Source organism: Dunckerocampus dactyliophorus, chromosome 13 (genome assembly GCF_027744805.1).
Source record: "Dunckerocampus dactyliophorus isolate RoL2022-P2 chromosome 13, RoL_Ddac_1.1, whole genome shotgun sequence".
Classification (NCBI taxonomy): domain Eukaryota; kingdom Metazoa; phylum Chordata; class Actinopteri; order Syngnathiformes; family Syngnathidae; genus Dunckerocampus; species Dunckerocampus dactyliophorus.
In genome coordinates this window covers 4933894-4956455 of record NC_072831.1, presented here as the reverse complement: position 1 = coordinate 4956455, position 22562 = coordinate 4933894, and the positions used below count along the sequence as shown (strand labels likewise).

At 40.2% G+C, this 22562-nt stretch overlaps 1 protein-coding gene across 2 annotated transcripts; it reads right to left on the bottom strand.

The window, feature by feature from the left end:
• Positions 1–1738: 1738 nt before the first annotated feature.
• si:ch211-195b21.5 (uncharacterized) lies at positions 1739–22333 on the bottom strand. 2 transcript variants are annotated; one of them, XR_008573469.1, is made up of 9 exons: positions 21995–22333; positions 18583–18722; positions 17863–18511; positions 14544–15138; positions 14092–14159; positions 11547–11643; positions 11331–11449; positions 2374–9991; positions 1739–2301 (listed from the first exon to the last, which is right to left on the bottom strand). XR_008573469.1 is itself a non-coding variant. In XM_054796923.1 (8 exons), the coding sequence occupies exons 1-8, from the start codon at positions 22178–22180 to the stop codon at positions 9527–9529; spliced, it is 2319 nt and encodes a 772-aa protein (XP_054652898.1). In that variant the 5' UTR covers positions 22181–22333; the 3' UTR covers positions 1739–9526. The 2 variants fall into 2 exon arrangements, 1 of the variants encoding a protein (XP_054652898.1); XM_054796923.1 differs by having other exon boundaries at positions 1739–9991.
• Between the last annotated feature and the right edge of the window lie 229 nt (positions 22334–22562).

Below are 22562 nucleotides of genomic sequence, written 5' to 3'. Positions count from 1 at the left end.
TTTGTATATGGTGTTTTGCTAATTGAGACTAGAATCGAAATGAAAGTAAAGCAAGAAGACACTCAACATCTGGCATGTTTGGACTTGTGGTGGCGTGACCGGCAGTACAGTACAGTACAGCCTGAATCATCAAACTGTCCAGTACTGTTGCAATACTCCACGTCCTAAACACCAGTTCTTATAGTGTGAGTGTAAATGTAAGAACTAAGGACATGCTTTCAGTACTGTTGCCACAGTTTATGCAAGCTTGAGAATGTCTCCATCTGCTGGATGACATTGGATACAACACGTCCAATGAAAACAGTCCCTAATGGACTTCTAATTATGCGCTTGAATACAGGTTGCTCATTAAGAGGATAACAAGATAAAGAAGACAATACTTCACAACAAATATAATCGTTGTTTTCAAATACTTCTTAATCGCATTTACTTTATCTGAAAACTATTTGTGCGCTTACTGTGTGTACCAAGTACATTCGGCGATCCGTGGTGTGTGTGTGTGTGTGTGTGTGTGTATATATATATATATATATATATATATATATATATATATATATATATGATATATATATATTATACCCTTGTGATGACGTCATATAGAGGCGACCAAGGACCCCGCCGACTCAGCATCCACTTTCGTATTATGCCCTGCGCGGGTTTGGCCGCCATGTTGGTGAGCAGAATCCAGAAACATTGTATGGGAGACTGGGGACAGTTGCAACACTTTTTACATTACTCTCAATTACTCAGAGATTATTCAGACTAGGCACACCAAATCTTTACATAGTAAACCGACATCTGTCTGCTAAATAGCCATACCATTTAAAGATGGCTACATATACCATATCAATCACAATATTTATTTGAATAAAAAAATTCAGACGTTGCAACTGACCCCAAACCTGAGGACAGTTGCAACAACAATCAGCAACATATCAAAAAACAGTAAACTTCACCAAAATGTTATGTTTTTTGTTTAAATAACCACAGTATACAATATTAAAGTATTTAATAAGTTTAGTTTTGTGTAAAACATAGGCCTACTTTGAGTCAATGTGCAAATGTTACGGAAACTATAAAAACTCAATATTTCAGTTTGGGACAAAAAGAATAGAATAATTCAGAGTGCAAAAAACATTTATTAAACATGTGAACAAGCAGTGAACAGTTTTAGTGAAGAAAATTCACATTGTTTTAAAACTCCAGTGAATATAAAGTTTGATTTTTAAGTTTTGTTAAAGGCACACAAATGCTTAAAAAATAAAACTGCAACACTCGCCTCTTCCCCAACAAATCTGCTGTCTTGTGAACTATTCCAGCAGCTTCTGAACTATTCTGCAGAACCCAGAACATTTCTGCTAACTCACAGAAAAAACAGACATCTTCTTCCTCTCCAGAGTCTGATTCTTCTCTCTTCTTTTTTTTGGTTTTCTTTACACTTTTCTATGTGGTTTGATGTGCTCCTCTCAGCCCCCTCCACTTATGTGGCCAAAGGTCACATAAGTCCCCCGTTTTCATAATAGCCGTCTCAGGCAATGCCTGTAACATAAAATTAAAATTTATTTCTCGTAAATTTACAACTTTTATTCTTGTAATTTTTAATTCTCGACAATAAAGTCGGAAATTAATGACTTTATACTCAAAATCTCAGATTATTTTAATACTCGTCACTACAGGCATTGCCTGAGACAGCTATGAAAAGGGGGGACTTATGTGACCTTTGGCCTTGGCAAAAGTAATATTACTTTTTTTCTCGTAAATGTACAACTTTATTCTTGAAAATTTACGACTTTTATTCTCAGAAATGGACAGCTATCATTCTCGGAAATTGACAACTTTTTTTTCTTGTAAATTTACGACTTTCTTCTCATAAATCTACGACTTTATTGTTGTAAATGTACGATTTTATTCTCGTAAATTACAAACTTTATTCTCGTAAATTTACAACTTTATTTTCGAAATCTCAGATTATAATTTTTTTTCCCCAATGTGGCCCTAATACACCGTCGTAGAAGCCTCCGTCGTGGAAATTAATCAAGCATGCCCAAACCAAATTAATTAGAGGAGACCTATTTTTCACATTTTCAGGCCTTTGTATTGAGCTCTGGACTCATTACATGATAACCCGCACAGAAAGCTTTCCAGATCTTCCAGACTCTGCACCTCTTCCTGCAGTGCTTACTTGGGTTTCCTGCTTCCCGCCGAAATGGTCTGTGTAAATTACTCCAGGTATGCCTCCCGCCAAGCCCACTCCACTGTGATTGGTGACACTCCCAAGCGCTCCCGAGGACTTCCGGACAGCTGCCGAAACCCTTTTGTCAGATTACTTACACAAAATGAACACAGTCAGGACACTGCTAAATTGTTACTTACAGCTTGCTCTTCTGACTCTTCAACACGGCCAAGTAACGTTGGAAAGGCGTCGGACTTCTGCAACAGTTGGTGGATAGTCCGTCTTCGTATTGGCCGTATGTTCACAAAACAGTCCCGTGTGAAGTGCCGTTGACAGATGAGAATATTTTTCTCTTGCTGGCCCGGAATCCGCAACTCCAACCACTTCTGCCTGATGCTTGCCTCTTTAGGCACATCCGAACAAACATTTCCTGGGAGCCCTATGTGCTAACACGGTGAACAGAGCAGAGCGTAGGGAGGGCAGGCCTACAGCGTTTGGCATATAAGGAAGTCCGTGTTGCGTTGACATCATTGGAACTCGGTGTTAAAAAAAAACTCAAACACAGCGTGCAGAGCCATCCAAAACTGCTTTCAGGTCTCACTTCCAAACGCGCTAACCTCATTACCACATGGCATTGTTTAACACAAGAATACGACATCGTAACAACATCTATAGGTCAGAAAAGAGGAAAATCATAATAGGTCCCCTTTTAAATAACTGTTACTTACATTAAGTATGCTGATGCTGCTGCTGAACTGCTAAATCGTCGGTCATTCAAAAAATAACTTTGAGGGCCCAAGAGAGAAAAAAACATGTTGATAACATTCATAGCGGGTATTATGGTAAATGAAGCACTTACTTTTCATGTTTTCCATTCTTCACGATGCTGTTCCACGTCTGTTGAACTGTTCCTCCCGGTGTGCCAATTTTCTACTGCCGCTCACTGCTGTGACATCACACGCTGACTCTTGCAATTTTCAAATCATGGCGCGTTCGGTCTGCGCAGTTCGCCCCTCAACATCCCCGAATGAATCATTCAGACCAGCGGTTCTCAACTGGTTTGGCTGCAGCGCCCTAAATGATGAGCGGCGACCCAAACTGCAAAAATATTTCAACTAAAACTTAAATATCTTATATTTTAAAAAGGACCTGTTTGCAACACTTACACGGCTGCCTCGAGGGCTCTAGCTTTGTAACGTGTTGCAAGCATTATGTCCTACCTGCTTCCTGCTCAGGAACAACACATTTTTAGTGTTGTTTTAGTGTTTTTAAAGGTTTTCAGTACATGCTCTATCTGTGGACTTGAAAGAGAGCACCTTGACCTGGATGAGAGGTGAAACATCTTTAAGAAAATCAAGCTGGTCCAGTTGCTCTGAGTCAACTCCTCAGATAAACAAAAAGTACAATTCAAAATATACAAGTGTGTTTACTAACAAATATACGAGTGTTTTTTTCTGATTAACTCAGCAGGTAAGTTTAATAATAATAGGAGGTCCATTTCTTCAGAAGACCACCCCTCTGCCTGGGTCAATAGCTCCAACTGGGAATGAGACCACCATGGACCGGCGACCCACTTAAAACGGCTGCGGGTCGCCAGTTGAGAATAACAAGGTTGAGGCAGCCCAGGTCACAACTGGTACACATGCGCTCAGGGGGCGTGACTGCTATGCGGATCTGGCAAATCTGTGGGCTGTTTTCTGGGTATACTCCTATCGACAGGAGATCCCTTTGATTGCAGATTGTATAAATCAGAAATACAAGGCAACAAAAACACATACATAGTGGATTAATTTGCACAAATAACCGTGAGCATGTATTCATCTACAGTTGATTTAAACGCATACCTTTTACAGCTTCTGAAAAAAGACGCGTTCTTTACAAGAGAGGGTTTTACGAGGTGATGTTCCATATTTTGATGCTCTGCTTGAGACCATTTTTTCAAAATCTTTCTTGCTATCCAACAGATGACACATTTCATAGCGCTATAAAAAGTGTACCACTACTTTTTTTCCTCATGCTTTGAACCCTGCGGTTTATACAGTGATGTGGCTAATTTATGGCTAAAAGAACTACAGTTCCCATGAGGCTTAGAGTGCGGCTTCAGGAAGTTGTGAGTTGGATGACTTTAGTGTTTCCAAGTCTTATGCAGTCATCGTGATCTTACAAATCTTAAGTAAGTTTGATCAAGTGTAGAATTACTGCAGCTTCTTTTTGAACTGCTTGAACCGCGGCAGATGTTGAACTCCGATGGAAAAATGTACCGAGTGGAGGTAGGTTTGCAAGGTTTACAGTGTCTTTTATAGTGTGTAAAAAAAATCCACTATCACCAACAGGTTTCTAAAGGCTGGACTACTGCGTGATGAAAAGGGCAGCTCAAGCTGAAGGGTTCATTTGCCTTGAGGCGAAAGTGACACTGAGAGCAAGAACGAAAGAGAGGGAGAGAGGCTGTCAAAGTGTGTGACGAGGAAAGTGAGGCTGTTCAATTCTGACACTGAAGATGGCTTTAGCAGTTTTAGTTCCCAGGAAGAGGATGATGACGACAATGAAGGACTTTTGTGGTAGGCTGTTTAACTAGTCATCTTACACACACAGTTTGTAAAAAAGCATTTATTTAATGAAAAATTAAACTCTCTCTGCATACTAAATATCACGTTACAGGTGCGGCTTATATATACACAAATCTTTTATCTCTTTAAATTTAGTGGGTGCGACTTATATACCGGTGCGGTCTATAGTTCGGAAATTACGGTACTAATAACACCAGGGACAATGCAACATCAACATCACCCACAGTGAATCGCGATGCAAAAACTTAAATAACAGCTAGCCAGCTAAAACCTTGATCGTATATAGTCATAAGGAGACGTCAAGTGAAATCAGAGCGAAAATGCCGCATACGTGATTTCGGAAAATGTTATTACAGGGTTCGTAAGGTAGTCCATCATAACGGGAAAAAAGTTCAGGAAACAACCAAAAAAAACAGAAAAGGTGGCTTCTGAACCTGTCTGAACGTATGAACACGCTCAAGTTTGCAGGGACTAACAAGCAAAATTTACACTAAAACCAAAGTTAAACTATTGTTGGAACTGAAAAACGCTCATCAAAATGGGAAATACATAAAGAATTGCCTCAAAAAACTACAAACCCAGTGTATATGCTAGCAATAAATGCTTGTCAGCAAAAAAGCAAGAGAAGACTTTAAAATACCTATAATCAACTCCTCTTAGACAAGCAATGGAGCTGTTAGGACCGGCCCTTGTACAGGGCGAGGCCCACCCAGATTCTTTTGCACAAACAGCTGTCGGCATAAGGCTACAAGCTTGAGGTCAAGTTTTGACAGTATAATATTTAAAAAGGAGTAGATACAAGCAATTATAATGCCAGCACCGGAGAGAACGATCAGGCCAGCAACCAACATATTGTGAGGTCTCTGCAGTGAAGCAAAGTTTCTCTTCCTCATAGGCCAGCTTTGGAGGCGGTCACAATGTGCCAGTTAAACTTCCCGACTGTTTGTTGGTATATTGGCCCGATCTGATTCCAGCCAATTCTCGGATAGAGGGCTGAGCGCACCAGCCAGAAGACCGAAAAGATGACCCATAATAAATCTGTGTGTATGTGTGTGAAGTTGAAGAACTATAGGGTGCTATTGTTCCAAGAATAGTCTTGGTGTGTGTTATCTCTCTGTTGCAGATAAGGCCTGTTTGTAGCTCTACTCCGACGACAGAGTGGAAAATTTCCCATCTCTAACAGAAGCAAAAAATGTGCTTGGAATCAACGAAACCTAATACGTATGCAAAACATTGCTAGACATCAGCGAAGCAACTGAAAAATGTAAACATTGATACAAAACATTAACTTCACACCATAAAAGCAACTGCAGGCGTTGAACTATAGATGACAGGATTACAAATATTTGAGCATAAAAACAAAGAAAAAGTTAGTTCGTTAATTGCTTAACACGCTCTTGATAAATGAATATCTCACGCATGCATCAACAATCCATAAAACACGGTACTTACCCAAGTGCAAATTAAGTCCAACATTGTGTTTCATGGCCTTGATCCCTAATTTGTAAACCCAACCATAGGTAAAGAAGTTATGTACTTTTGTAGTTCTTGAATTCCTCGCAAGTATAGAAGGAAGTGTGGACCACCAGATTGTTTGACAAGCGTATGAATCCACTCAGTCACATTCAGATGTTTTTTGAAGCTATCTGGCTAGTACTGTATATTCGGCACTAAACCTTTAAAACTCTGACATCCCTGTGGTAACTGAACGGTGGCGGTCTCAAACCTGGAAATGACGTGGACTGCCTCTTCGTCACCTCGTGCCCCACTTATAAAACTGTGCGTGGAACTCTGACTAAAAGTCTGTGTACGTCAGAAACCCAAAATATGTGTGCGGACAAAAGTATTCAGGCCTAAAAAAAAAAGTGGCGTACGGACACATTCACACAATTTGTGTTTTACCTGCTGTCCTAATGTGCCTACACAACTCTACCTCACTTAACTGGTCAATGCAAAGTGGTTTATGAATGTGCCGTCCATATTTAATGACCCCGGATTGCCTTTCGCTGGATTCTTCTGAATCATGGCTGCTGAGAAGCCGAAGATGAAGAAGCGGAACTTTCCCAAGACTCAGGTGGAAATCTTAGTTGGAGAGCTGGAGGCCTGTAAAAACGGAATATTTGGAGGACACAGCAGTGGCATTACGAACAAGAGGAAGATAAGCAAGTGGCGAGTAGCGTCTGCTGTCTACAGCTTCAGTGGAACTGGGTGCACCGTGGCAGAACTTAAAAAAAAAAAAAAAGTGGTTGGATATATCAAGGCACAAATTTCCATTTTTTGTGAGCATTCTACATTTTTTCTAATTGATACCACATTTTAGATAAATATAAGCTTAAGTGGTAAATAGCTGTTGCTATTGAAGACAGACTTTACATATGCAATGAAAATGTTGTTTTCTTTTAACTATCCAAACAAAAGCGAGAAACAGCACTAAGGACATATTAGCTGTGTGTCTTATAAACTTAAACCCTATAGAATTATTTAATTGACAACCTGATGTTCCTTATAATTAATGTTAAATCGAACACATAACATTATTATGATTAGAAAATAAAATGATGAAGTATCCAAACGCTGTGTTGTGTTTTTCATGCATCTTTTAGTGCGGATACTATACGCTTGTGCGTAATGGCGTTTATGATAAATGACAAATGATTACCATCAGTGGCACGTAAAATAACAACACTTTGTCCAAAAAGTGCGTATGCCAACTATAAAGGGTACGTGCGTTCTCATGCCAGTTTGTTTTTTTGGTAACATACTTTGCGTGGAAAACTGCGTATGCAACTTTTCAGCCCCATTTAGTGTGTAGGTGAGCTCTGTAAGTAAGGCCCCTGGTCACAACCCAGCAATAAAACAAACTTGTTTGAAAAGTTTGGGTAAAATTTGTGTCTACAGTAGATCCCCACTTTTTGCTGGGATTATGTTACAGGCCCCGTGAGACCGACAGGCGAATTGGTGCAGCGTCAGCGTCTGCAGTGACTCTGCATCTGTCCATTGCGGTGAAGTGAGTGAAAGGCAAAGCTCTCAACTTACTTCCCGATCTACGTTCCTAACCTCACCTATAGTATGGTCATGAGCTTCGGGTAGTGACCGAAAGGTGAAGATCGCGGGTACAAGCGGCCAAAATTTGTTTTCTCCCTAGGGTGGCTGGGCTCTCCCTTACAGATAAGGTGAGAAGCACTGTCATCAGGAAGAAACTCGGAGTAGAACCGCTACTCCTCCGCACTGAGAGGAGCCAGATGAGATGGCTCGGGCATTTGGTCAGGACGCCTCCCTGTGGAGGTATTCAGAGCATGTCCAACCGGTAGAAGGCCCCTGGGAAGACCCAGGACACGTTGGAGAGACTATGTCTCCCAACTGGCCAGGGAATGCCTCGGAATCCGCCGGGAGGAGCTGGATTAAGCTCATGGATGTTCCAGGCCCACCATCAAGTCACGAAAACAATGGCGAGTAATTGAGATGTCCATGAAAATGTATTTTTGACACACGGCTCACTCCCCTCCTTCAGATCCTCCCGCTACTGATGATGTTCTCTCCAATTGTCAATATTTTCAATAAGTTACTGTTGTAATCATTAGAAAGATCCAGTTCAAGAACACCGCCCCCTTTCTATCTTCAACATGCCCCACACACTTATACTGTACAGTTTACCTGTATAAATTAGTACCGACTTATAGTGAAAGAAACGGGTTTTCTGCGGAAAACAAATGCCTGTTTTCAGAGAAAGAAACCAAAATATATTTTAAACAACTTTTCAACCAAAAATCCGCAAATGTGCAATGGATGCAGAATCGCGAATGTGCAGTGAGTTCTTTGAAATCACTTTTATGGGGTTGAGCATTGTCACCAGATAGAAATAGAAACATATCTGCATGAATACCATAAACGTAACCGTGAACAGACAAAAAATATGCAAGACTGATAAAAACACAATGTATCCTATCAGTACATTGCAAAGATAACATGTTATCTTTTTACTAGTGAATTGTGCACACATTTCTGATTTTCTCTACAATACAAAATATAAAGCATTTGTAGAATGTCTTAGGATTTACACGAAAGGCGAAGTTACAGCAAAGGATGAATAGGCGTACTTGTGAAAAATGTATTACAGTAGTTCCCTATTTTTGGCGAACAACCAAAACCAATACCTGCATAGTGCAGGTATGGCAGTTACATTGTGTGTTCCACATGTTTTATTTTTGGTTGCACCGTGAGTAAGGGAGGAAGTTAGGGTTTGTGAAGGTTTGTGATGTTTCAGGGTGTAACTATCAAGCTGATTTCAAGTTTGCCTCGGACTAGTTTCTATGCAACGCAATCTTTACCTGTGTAGGCCAAATGAGATGGGTTTTCTACCAATAAACGGCCTACTCATGGAGATTATGAGCACAAAACGGCAGGTTTTTCCACAAATAAAAAAATGTTTTGATCAAAAGTCTGCAAATTTGCAGGGCTGTGAATGCTGAATGGCAAAAATATGTGGGGATCCACTGCATTTGCAGGGAGAAAGAAATGTTACCATGCTGCAAGCTCAGAGAACAGTTTGGGTTTTGTTTAAACTTCAGCTCCGATGCTTCATCTTGACTGGAAGTTTAAAAGTCAAACTGATATTCCTTGCCTTGCAATCACTGACCAACGGTTCCCACACAGATGACTGAGGTTCGTCTGTTCTCCATGACCCAGTAACAGGCAAAACAAAATCAAGATTTTTTTTTTTTTTTTTTTACAAGAAACTTGGGAAGTTTTCCTGGAAGGAATAACAAAACCAACTACAATGCATCACTTAAGACTTCTCCTTTTTCTTCTTCTTCTTCTTAGCCTTTTTCTTTTTGTGCGACTTTCCTTTCGATTGCTTTTCTTGGTCGTCGCTGCTGTCGGCGCTACAGTCATTTTTATCATTTGCATCTTTTTTCTTACTCTCATTGGATTTCCCTTTGCTGTCAGTGTTCTCCTTGACTTTGGCACGGTTTCCAAAGCCCTGATCCTTGTTGAGCTCCTCGATGTTTGGAGACGTAACACAACGGGACACGGTAATGAGCATCCTCTCCTTCTTCATCTCCTTCCACAAAACATTTTCTGGCCCGGGCCTGTGACCACTAGAATCATCCTCCTGTTTGATCCTGTCTTTCCTGTTGTCTCCTCGATCTGTACGACTGTGGCTCCTGTTGTCTTTTTGGTCTGACGGTGGGGGCTGGTGTCTGCTTTGGTGCCCTTGAGTATCTTCATTATGTTTATCCACTTGTATTTTCTGCCAACGATAAAAACACACAAAATTAAAGCTTAATATAAATTGTTTCTGTGTTGTACAGTGGAACCCGTTTCAGTCAGTCCCGTTTATATTGACAACCCATCTGTGTGGACCAACCAGGGCTCCAGACTGGAGCACAGTAGCCCGTAACTTAAAATTTTGAGAGCGCAAACAGAAATCAGGAAGGAGGCAAACAATTTTTTACGCCACTGTATATACTGTATATCAGAAGTTTTCAATTAAAATTAAGTAAGGTCCGTTTGTACAGTTTTTTTACAGGGAAGGTCCGAACCTTATTTTGCCTTAAATTGCATCCAACAGACTAGCTCATAGAAAATCAAATGTAATGAAACCCTGCACATCAACCTACAACCAGTGCTTCTCAAATAGTGGGGCAGGTCCCCCTGGGAGGGGTGCGAAGCAAAGAGTACTTTCAGTATATTAGTGCAGCTTTGCCAACATGTATGAATTTGTAGTACTCAGCATACAATTTGACTCTTGAATACGCTTGGATGCTTCACTGCCCTCCTTTTTGTTGCCCTCCTAAATTGCATTGAAAAGAAAACAGGACCACAATTCACATAATAAAAAGTTTGACTGTACAAACAATGAATGAACACAAGAGGCTTTTTTGTAAGTTAAATAAAAGGGCACTGTTTATCTGAAAAAAAGAATATTAAACAATAATTGAAGTGTCTCCAACAGAAAAGCTGCACCAGTACGTTGTTGACCTTTGAGTAAGATCTCTGCAGCAGAAGCACTCCTCCACCACTCTCCCTACAATCCTTAGTGAAGACTCATTTGCACGCTGCTGTGCTGTATATTAGTGTGCTATGACTCTCCTTGATTTTTTATACTGGGCGCTGCAGTTTCAGAGCATATAAGACACGGCGCTTTGGCACTGGATTCTGGAAGAATGACCATATATTGGGCCGTCCTTTCACTTTTAAAAGTTCGGTTTTCTCAATCAACTTCTTACTTTTGAGCATGCCGTGGTTCTCATTCGAAGATTAAGCAGCAGAGAAAATGGATGGATGGATGCAAGGTTCTCGACATGTAAACAAACGGTTTCATTGGTTCATTTGAGTGACGTCACTGCGTTTGCTATCACCATCTTGACTGAAGCAATTACGCTTGCAAACTACCGCTGCCATCGGTCGGTGAGCATGATTATATGTTATTATATTTCCCATTCACTTTAATTGGTCACAGGTCCGTAAAGGGCCATCACTGGGTCCGGATCCGGGCCGAGTTCTGCCATTTGGTGATGACTGGTATATACGGTATGGTAAGCTCAATAACACATATCGTATCGTGGTATCACTCCAGTCCTACTCACATGGCTGATATTTCGGTGGCAGTGGATGATTGCATGACTTTCAGCGCTCTTTAAATCTCCGATGAACTCCTCACATATCTGGCAGTAAAAACCAATCACTGGTGTAAGAAAACCAAATCCTGGGGGAAAAAAAACAGAAGAAAAACAATGAGTAACAATAAGTTACTTTACAATGGCTTCAAGTGCTAAAGAGCATACAAGAGTAAACTACTTTACCGTCCTCTTGGAGGAATCCTGCTACTTCTTTCACCAAATTTTCCGCTTGATTTATTTTGGTTCGTTTGTCTTTGTTCCTTTCAATTTTCTCACTGGACTGGAAAACAGAAGTGACAAGTTAAAACAACCAACTCCAAAAAAGCTGCAATGTTTAGTTCACCGTTTGTGTGCAATAGAAACTGGGATTATTAAGTATTCTGATTAAAGATAATTAAAAAAATGATTAATACCTTGGATAATACATGTATAATCATGACAATCTTAATTAGCATGATAATCAGTGATAATCCATACATTAATGATGCATTAAAAACTGAACAAATTTTGAAAAACACAGCGACAATAACAAAAAAAAAACAAAATTTCTTTCCTGCAGACTATAATTGTAAATACAGTATAGGGTCAGATACTGCCTGGATGCAGTCATCCAGTAGATTCTGACTGGAAATGAGGGGACCTGGGCTTTTTACACAGACAAGTACAGGGACCCGGGTACAAATAGTGTTTCTTGCATTCTCTACTGTGTTGGCTCCAAGTCTTGTTGGCAAGCACAGAGGTCAGACGTTTCATGTAGTTCCTCACCAGGGTTGCACACATTGTAGAAGGGATTTTGGTGGGTGGGAGAAACATCCCCAAAGCAGAATGTTGGGGATGCTGTTGTTAAGACTGAGATTCACCATTTCACTGCTGAGTCCACTTGATGCATGCAAACAGCTCTATTCTGGTGTCTTGTGAGCACATCACATTCCCCCAAGCTCCCAGACGGGTTTGTGCATGTGTCTGACAGCAGGGTGTCTTCCTAATGTTTTTCTTGCTGTGCTCCCAACTCCCTTGACATCATCAACCAGCTCCTGACTCTTACCTTGGATTTCTTCTATTTATTCTTTATAATTTATTATTCCATTTATTCTTACTCTAATACTCATACTCTTTCTCACCAAACATCTTCATGCTCTTGTAGTCCATTCCTGTCTTATGCAGGTCTGCAGGCTTGTCCCTAAGGCCAGCTTTTTGGTCTTGCCCTTGGTGGTGGAGAGGTTTGACCGAAAAGAGTGTTTATGTGACCTGTGTCTTTTATCCACATAAAAAAACACCAACTTGCATCTATGTAACATCGATCGCCTTCATCCGTCTCTCACGCCCCATACTGCCACCATCCTGGTCCACAGCCTCGTCACCTCCCGTTTGGATTAGTGCAACTCACTCCTCTTTGGCCTCCCCCATAAATCACTTCACAAACTTCAGCTTCTCCAAAACGCTTCTGCCTGTATAATCCTGCCTGTACCATAATCCTCCTCCATCCAGCTCATTACCTTGGTCTTGCAGCAGCTCCACTGGCTCCCCCGTTCAATACATGATCCAGTTTATAATAATTATCTTGATTTACAAAGCTTTGGAACTCACTACTCCCTGACCTCCGGAATATTGACTCTCGGACATCTTATTCACTTTGATATCAGCTACTTACTTTATCTCACATTTGCAATTTTAAGTTTTGTCTATAACATCCATCTCTACCCTGCTTTTATTGGTCCGTATTTATTATTTGAACAGTGTCCTTTAGTGCCCATAAAGGTCCCTACTGTAAAAATTAAATTGTAAAAATTAAATTGTTATTCAAATGAGTTGAGATTAGGAGTACAATAATCCCTCGTTTATTGCAGTCAATTGGTTCGACCGCGATAAGTGAATTTCCACAAAGCAAGATTCAATATTAATAAATAGAACATTTTCAAAGTTGGAGCATAAAAAAATCTGTTTATGACTTTTCAAATACGATTTGATTTTTTACCATTATTACAGCCCTCTAGACATGAAATAACACCCTAATAGTAGTCACTTTTACACTCATATTACCCAATATAGTCGATATAATCAGAGAAAATAAGCCAAACTCCCATTTACCCTCCATCACCCTTGCAAGGGTGTAGAGCTGGTCCAGTGTTCCGTGACCGTTTGACTGATGATCACGCCGTGAGCCTCAAAAACTCACCATACTCTGTCACGTGTTTGTTCTTCAAATGTCGTATTAAAGTTTTTTAACGTGGTAACCCCGCAAGATAGTTTCCGGGGTATGTGTTAGCAGTTAAGTTCTACAAGTCAGACATGATTGTTTTTGTTTAGGATGCCTGCGTACTGTAAAAAAAGTGGGAGGAGCACGATGCCCAAAAATATTAGTAAGGGCAAGACACTCCACTGCACGCATGGATAGCTGCGGGCTGCAATAGTATGAGCCACAGGTGAACGCCTTTTGTGATTGGCGTTGAAAAGCATTTATTGGCATATGCCGATTACGGTACTTGATTTTTCACAGAAATCGGCCAATACTGATCGGTAGCTGATCGGAGCATCCCTAATTATGTTATTATACACAATGCTTGCTGGTTGGCCGGGGATGAATTTTATCCCCTCTTTAAAATCTTACCAATATTTTTAAACAAAGCGATGAGCTACAGTTATTCGAAGGATGACAAATGTTGAAGCCTTCATATTAATGACTGTGTACCGTCAAGGTGTTGAGGAACCTGCCAGAGAATTCCTTTACCTTTTGTTTATTATAGGATGACGGAGATGGTACAACCCCTTCACTTTTTGCCCGCTTCTCCTTGGTCACTTGAAAACGGAAACACAAAATGTTATAAGTCCACATAAAAAGCATTGATCAATAAGGCATAGTAAGGCTAGCATATCGGGTCAAGCGGCAACAGTCTTCAACAGATTCGATCCACCTTCATGACGAGATGGCACAAAACCTTATCCTTTGACAAACTGGGGAGAAACAGAGCCAAAAATCAACAAGTATAATCTAAAGAAATATATTGATTTGATCTGATTGAAGAAAGCATGTTTTCCATAAACAACTTCCAAAAGTTAAAACGACCACCCTTGTCAAATTGACTTATTGCCGTTCATGTTTACATCATATAGAGTAAATGAGGATGATAGTAAGATAACACAATAAATAAAGTGAATGGTTCATACAATAATGCCTCTCACCTTTGATAAGTGTCTGTAGAGACTCCAACGCTCTGCGTAGATTGGGGTTGTGCTGTGCTGGCAATCCCAAGGAAGCGACTGATGAGACCGAAGTAAGAGTTTGTGCAGGAGTGGACGGTTTCCCGTCGCTGTTGAAGGCCATCTTCTCCATTGTCTCAGTACTGTGTGTTTTGCCCAAACTTTTTAATATATTTTTGATCTTTTCACACTCATTGTTGTCCAAAGTTGCAAAGGCTTGGCTCGAGATAGACAGACCGCCCAAAATGCTGGAATTTGACGTATTCACATTATGCTGTTGACTGCCCAGACCGCAGCTCTTCATCTCTTCCCGCTTTGGTTTGACCAACTCGTCAGTCATGAGTGTAGTCGATGTTTTGTCTTTTGTGTCTTCATTCCCATACAAGAATGACTCTTCATCTTCAAATTCATCAGCCCTTGCGGCCGTCTGGCTTTGGGGCTGAAGCCAGGAGAAGTCGCTGCCTACTCTGTCATGAGGCAGGACAGTGTTGTCATTTTCCAACGACTCTGAAGTCTCCATTTTATCATCTTGCTCCTTGGTGGAGACACACTGCATTTCTTGGATTTTATCAGACGCCTATAGATAAAAGAATACATTTTCCTGAACAAATGGGGCACATTTGAGTAATCATAAAATCAAGTCAATGTATGTTTTTTTCTGGGGTACAGTAGAGTCCCGCTTTTTGTGAGGGTGACGTTTCGGACCAGCAGGGAATGGTGAAAAACCAAGAATAAGTCATAGTCCCATAAAAATTGTTGACACACGGCTTGCCCCCCCCCCAACACACACACACACACACACACACACACAAACCCTCTCTTGCTATCTTGACGATGATGCTCTTCTCCAATTTTGCATCAACATTTGAAATAATAGTGTCTGTTGTAATTAATACATTACTTTCAGCTCCAGATCGCTCCCCTTCGCCCTTCAATTGCCATTGTTCACTTGCAACACAATCCAGGTTTAAGCCCTAAATATGCCTCACACTTACTAAACACTTTTAAGTATAAACTGTATAGAGACTGGGTCCACGAGAACAAGACTATACAAGATTTTAACATTAATTTTAAGAAAAAAACATGACTGGACTAACATTTTAAGGTGCCTGTTTATTGTCCCCAATTGACGCTAAACAATATTACTGCCATTTCTCACAGGCAATTGGTACTGTCTGTCAATCGTTTGCAGCATTTCTTGAAATACTGGCTTTTCAATAGGGCTGTCAGCATTAATACTGTAGCTCCAGCTTGTAGTTAGTTGAACAATGCCAGCTCATTGCTTTGTCTTATCTACAGTACTCGTCTTTGTCTACAGTATTTACGTCAGGGCTGTTCAGCTGCTCTTTGATATTGATAACAAAAACAGCAAGGTTATACATTTATTTAAAGACAAATGTTTGTGTCTTTATTAGTTTAGGATCAACAGTTTAGCTTTTTCTACTTCTTCTGCTCTGCTTTTCCACTTTTGTTGGATTTTTGTTCCACGTTCCACAGAAGTTCCCTGGGCCACACTTTGGACACGAATGCGTGTTTTGCCAGGAAGGCGAGGTGTTGCCAGTCAATGAAGGAGTGTGTCTAAGCTCTGCCTTCTTGGCTCTGTTGGCTCTAATCATTTTTATAATTCTTATTTTATTATTAAATCATAATATATTTTTAGAAACTGTGATAGTGTGAAGCTGCAAAATTTGAAGCACGATGAAGCGAAGGACAACTATATTAGAAAATAGGTATTTTTACAGCGTCTCAATTACTTGTGTTTTTTCACTATTCGCTGGTGGTCTCGGTGCGTAATCCCCACAAAGGGTGAGGATCTACTGTGCATATTTTGCAGATAACCAGATAACCAGGTAGATGTGTACAAAAAAAATCTTGGGATCTTTGACCATTAATGAAAAAACTGATACTTTGCACAAAGAGTCAATATTGTGCACTAAAATGATCAATTATCAATGTTCTCTTTATAAATTGGTCAGGGAACATGGACCTGGGCCCGGTTGTTCCAAACCCGGTTATTTAGTAAATCATTTCGTTAACGATTTTTTCGCTAAAACTGAAGTCAACAAAATGAGGAATTGTGGGATGTATTGGCGCTGACCAGTGACGTCAACCACACGATTAACTTTAACAGTGCCATTAACTAACGACGTGTGTAACCATGTTCTGAACAACGCATATTTAACGGTCGGTTAGCTAACAGCGGGTTAAGAATTTAACCGGTGGTTAAGGATTAACCAGTGGTTAAAATAACCGTGTTTTGAACAACCGGGCCCTGAATGACAGAAAATAAAAATGCTTATCCAGTAATCACTTGTTTATCGTGGTTAACTGGTTCCAGACCCTGCCGTGATAAATGAATTGCAGTGAAGCAAGATTCCTTACTTAGAAATTGAATATTTTCAAAGTTAGAGCATAGAATACCTGTGTACAACCTTCTAAATAAGTTTAATATTATTAGAGCCCCTAGACATGAATATAGTATACATAATAGAAGGAAATGAGCCATTTCAGACATAAATAAGATGTGGAGGCAGGAAATGACGTGTGGGGCTCAAGGTTGCGTTACAGCTTGCCGTGGGTTATGGCAAAAAACGAGCATAATTTATTCATATATTTTTGCAGGATCGGAATTCATTCAAGTGTTGAATCCTGTTTCAAGCGCTTTGGGGTTGTGTTTTACTGCGAGTGGTGCAAATTTAAATATTAGTCAATGACAACACACCTGAAAACAAAATGCAGTTTTTAAATTAAACTTTTTATTTAAAAAAACAAGAAAAACAAGCCAAACCTACTCGGCCCTGTGTGAAAAAATGATTGCAATTCTGCAAAGATGAGTGGGCCAAAATTCCTCCACAGCGCTGTAAGAGACTCATTGCAAGTTACCGCAAACGCTTGATTGCAGTTGTTGCTGCTAAGGGCGGCCCAACCACTTATTAGGTTTAGGAGGCAATTACTTTTCCACACAGGGTCATGTTGGTTTGGATTTTTTCTCACTTAATAATAAAAAGTTTCATTTAAAAACTGCATTTTGTGTTCAGTTGTGTTGTCATTGACTAATATTTAAATCAGTTTGATGATCTGAAACATTTAAGTGTGACAAACATGCACAACAATAAGAAATCAGGAAGGGGTCACCACCGTGTATATTAAAAATACTTCCCCACACAAATGTAAATTTCTGTAGATTCCGTTTTATTGGCCAATTCTACGATTCCGTTAACATGGAAATCATAGGGCCCTAGACTGTATATTACACATTGTACAACAAATGTAAGTAAAAGAAAAGCATGACAATCTTTACCTGAATAGAGAAGACTTCGTCTTTGAATGTAGGCATCCGCTCTTCCAGTTCGTTGTTGTTGATGACCAGCTTTAGTCCCTCTAAGAGACTACTGCCTTGGAGACTACCACTACAAATAGCAGTGTCTAAGTCCTTGCTGTGGCTAGCGCTCCTTTCCTTTTGCTGTTTTTTGTTATTGGCATGCTCTCTCTTGCCATTGCCGCTACTGTTACTCTGTGACCTCGACCGCCTGCGTCTACTTTTGCTCCGTGCGCGACTTTTCTTGGTTCGACTTTTGCTTCTTGCTCGACTTTTGCTTCTTGCCCGACTTTTGCTTCTTGCCCGACTTTTGCTTCTTGCTCGACTTTTACCACGAGTGCGACTTTTGCTCCTTCCTTTGCTTCGGCTTCGTACGAGACTTCTGCTTCGAGATCTTCCACGGCTACGGCCACGGCTACGACCGCGGCTTCGGCTGCTATTTCTGCTCCTGCTCCTGCTTTTGCCCCTGGTGAAATGCTTCTGGAACACATGATCTGATTTGACGGCCTCCTTCAGGATATTTGCTGACTTGAATGCATCAGCCAGGTTGTAGGCCATGTTGCCTTTGAGATAGTCAGGAAGAGGCTTATTTGCAGCAAGACACCGCAAGAACTCTTCACCAGCATGGTCACTGAAAAAGGCAATCAACCATCATTGAAAATGTTCCATCTTTGACTTTTATAAACACGTATAAACACGTACCTGTTGCCTGGCTTAGGATGTTCGACGGGATTCCATGGGGAGACCTGAGGGTGTGGAGGTGGCACTGGAGAGGCAATCTGCTGGCTGCCTCCCGCAGAAATGGCTGTACTACCGTCTATGGAGAAGCTGCTACAATGGGGCTGAGAGTATTCACAATCATAGTACTTTGCATGGCAGAACGCTGACATTTATGGAATGTTTATACTCTTTCAATTATCAAGTCAAATTACATACTTTTTTAAAGTTGTAGTATTATGAGAAACAAATGAACCAAAATTAAATCCTAAGTTTTGGAAAATTAGGTTGGGGAAAAAGTTATAATATTATGAGAATAAGGTAGGCCGCACAGTGGTCCAGTGGTTAGCACGTTGGCCAACACAGTAACAGGGAAGACCTGAGTTCGATTCTCCCCTGGGCATTTCTGTGTGGAGTTTGCATGTTCTCCCCGTGTGCGCGTGGGTTTTCTCCAGGTACTCCGGCTTCCTCCCACATTCCAAAAACATGCAAGTGAGGTTAATTGGCGACTCTAAATTGTCCGTAGGTATGAATGTGAGTGTGAATGGTTGTTTGTCTATATGTGCCCTGCGATTGGCTGGCGACCAGTCCAGGGTGTACCCCGCCTGTCGCCCGAAGTCAGCTGGGATAGGCTCCAGCGACCCTAATGAGGAAGAAGCGGTATAGAAAATGGATGGATGGATGGAGAATAAGGTAAAAATATATATATATATATATATATATTTGTGGAAACAGTCTGCAACCGCAAAAATGGAAAAAAAAAACTGCTGGAATTTTACGAGAAAGTCAAAACATTGAGAAAAAAAGTTGGATTAGAACCAGAAAAAAGTCACAATTTTACAAGAATAAACTGATTAATATTATGAGAAAAAAATCATTCAGGAGCATAAAGTTAGAGAAAATAAAAGATTTTTTTTTTAGTCATAATATTGTTAGAAACAAACAAAACAAAGTTGTAATTAGGCCAGATGCCAGCATACACATGAATGACGGCACAAAAGCGTTTTTCAAGCGTGGGAATATCTGGGTTTTAAATGAACACGGTGAGTTTTCTCAACTGGGGAAAAAAACTACCCATGGACGTGCTCAGCAGTGGAGCCTTCGTCCCGAGAGATAATGCTTACTGAGGCAAATATAAACAAAACAGTGCAAAATGGTGCGCGCTCACAGATTGTCGCTGGCTACGTCACAAAAACATACATACAGGCAACTTCTGTGTCAAGCTAATGTCGCACACAGGTACACTATACTTGAGTACCATCTAGTGGTTCAAATGTGAATTGCACCTCTCATGAAAACAATTAATGAAGAAATGGTCTCAAGAATGTTGCCGATAATATCGAACATCGATGATAATTTTTAGCACAATCATCAACCAGCAAAATTTGTTATCATGACAGGCCTTGTTGTAATTTTTGGAAAATTAGGTTGCGAAAAAAGTTATAATATGAGAATAAAGTCAAAACATTATGGGAAGTCATTCATAATATTACAAGAAGACAATGTAAGAAGATTATTTCAGAGGAAAGTTGAAATATTGATTTTTTTTTTTTAAACAACAGCAAAAATGAGGGCAAAGACCAGAGTTGATGTTAATGATATGCTTTTTCACCTATATCACACAGCTGAGATACAGTTTTTTCTTGAAATATATATAATTTCTTAGCATTCCAAATATCAAAGCCCTTACTTCCTGTAAAATATATAAATATAAAGTATATATGTATAATATATATATATGTATAATATATGTATAATATATATATGTATAATATATATATATATATATATATATATATATATATATATATATTATACATATATAAAGTTTAGACACCCCAGGTATAAAGCATAAGGCATCTTTCTAAATAACGAGTAGACCATTTACTGCTCTCAATTAATATATTGATAAGTCAATTTCGCACTAACCTTAATGCATTATTAATAAATTACTTCACCTGAAATGAAGAAACATTCTGACATTTTTTTCAGATGTGAAATAATATCACAGCTCAGTGCAGTGAAAATGACTGTAATACGCAATGTGACCAGCAGTTGTACTCATACCCTCAGTGCTGTTGCTAAGCCAGTCTCGAGGAAGAAAAGACACTTCCTTCCGGCATCAGTGTGTTCATAGACGCATGTAAATAAAGAGTTGGCCATGAAGTCTCGTTATTTACAGATGGACAAGACAACATTAGACATGATCGGATCTCGTTTCTGTGAACAGAAAATGTCCGTTCCCTTCGTTATACCTTTTGTCACCTTGCATTTCTTTTGACGAGTCGTGATCTTGTCTTTGGACGGGGACGAAAACTATGACGAAAATTATTTGTCGACAAAATCAACACTGCGTACGTCCATGCCTTTGGCGCGTGCACATACACACACAAAAAAGGGCTGTCTCAGGGAAGCAGCCGTCAATTTGGAGTCGTTGTGTGGCTATGGTCACATTCAAATATACTTAACATTAGTAGCTAAACTACTCCAATTCGCCAGCCTCCCATTCGATTTAAGGTGGTTTTAACCTAATAATAACAACTGACCAAATATGCGTGTACTACCACAACATTAACAAAATGCCGGTATCCACAACTCACATTTTGTATTTGAGAATGCATTTCTTTCTAGTGTTCTCACATTATTAAATGAAAACCTGAATGAAAAGCAGGCTTGCGGGCGCCTCGTGGTCGTTGGAGGCTACCTGGTGCCCGCGGGCATCACGTTAGTTACGCCCGCTTTATGCTATTTGTGAAAATGCAATACAGGTATATTTCTCTCTGTTTTCAGCCTCTAGTCCATATCAGACCTTGTCCAATTTGAAGACCACGAGGTTTGGATATCTCAAAACTTGACTGGATTAATCTTTAGACCCCAAAGGTTCATAAAAACATAGATTGTGATTTGTGAAACCTTTATTCTATTGGTGAAAATGTAATGAGAGTAGTCTGTGGTCCATATTACAGCACCATATTAGACCGGTGAGTGTCAGGTAAAGGCAATGGCTTGCCTAAAGTGTAAACAGATCGTCAGGACAAACACTCGCACTGCTAATTACGTCAAATCCACCTTAAAGTGCCGAAGCCAACTTCAGCATCGTTTTTTGCAGCAGATTCCAAAAATCACCAGATCACTGCTGTCATATAGAGGATGTTTGCCTGGTGTAAACATAGCTCGTGTGACTGTACAGACACTGCAACTTTATGACTTGGTTAGCCAACTAGTGAGTCAACAAGAGTGAATTAATAAATGAAAAAACAAAATAAGAATACTAGTGATGGAAAACCAACCCCGCTGTCCCCAGACTTTTAAAAACGTGTCCCGCAGAACAATTGAATAGCCCTGCTCTACACCCTGGTATGTTGCGCTAGCATTAGCATACGAATTGTGTACGTACATTGATTACAGAAGGTCCTGGAGGTCTGTTGTGTAGAAACTGAGGTCCCGGCATCGATGAGGACGAAAATGGTCCACACGGTCCAGGAGGCAAATGTCCAGGAGGAGGGAGAAGAGGAGACCCGATATTGTACGGACTGCCGCGAGGTCTAGGTAACCCGAAAGGCGGCTGACAGGGACGGTACATGCTTTTGTGTTAAATCAGCACAATAAACACGTGTAATACGCGCAACCGGAGAATATAACAGAAAATAATGTTTAAATCCCCTGTAAATGTAACGCAAACGTGTTGAGACGAAGCTGATTAAAATAGGACAGACTGAAAAGACCTAAACATTCTTCTTCTACTGATATAAAAGGATGTGCAAAACAGGATCACAAATAGCAACATCACCCCCTACTGCATAGGAGCGTTAATGCACAATTCTTCCTCTAGATGGGTTGATCGGTTCAGAATTGCCAACACCGATACTGATATCGATACATATTGATTGAAACTTTCCAAGATCCATGAACGGTTTTATGATTTTGCCAGTGGTTGCATTTTACAGAGGAAGTTTCACCAGAAT

Excerpts from the sequence above, each read along its gene's own strand:
- si:ch211-195b21.5 (XM_054796923.1), bottom strand. The coding sequence starts at position 22,180 with ATGTACCGTCCCTGTCAGCCGCCTTTCGGGTTACCTAGACCTCGCGGC. Across the intron at positions 18,512-18,582 it reads CATCCTAAGCCAGGCAACAG|TGACCATGCTGGTGAAGAGT; the intron begins GTACGTGTTTAT and ends TGCCTTTTTCAG. Across the intron at positions 11,450-11,546 it reads AGGATTCCTCCAAGAGGACG|GATTTGGTTTTCTTACACCA; the intron begins GTAAAGTAGTTT and ends TTTTTCCCCCAG.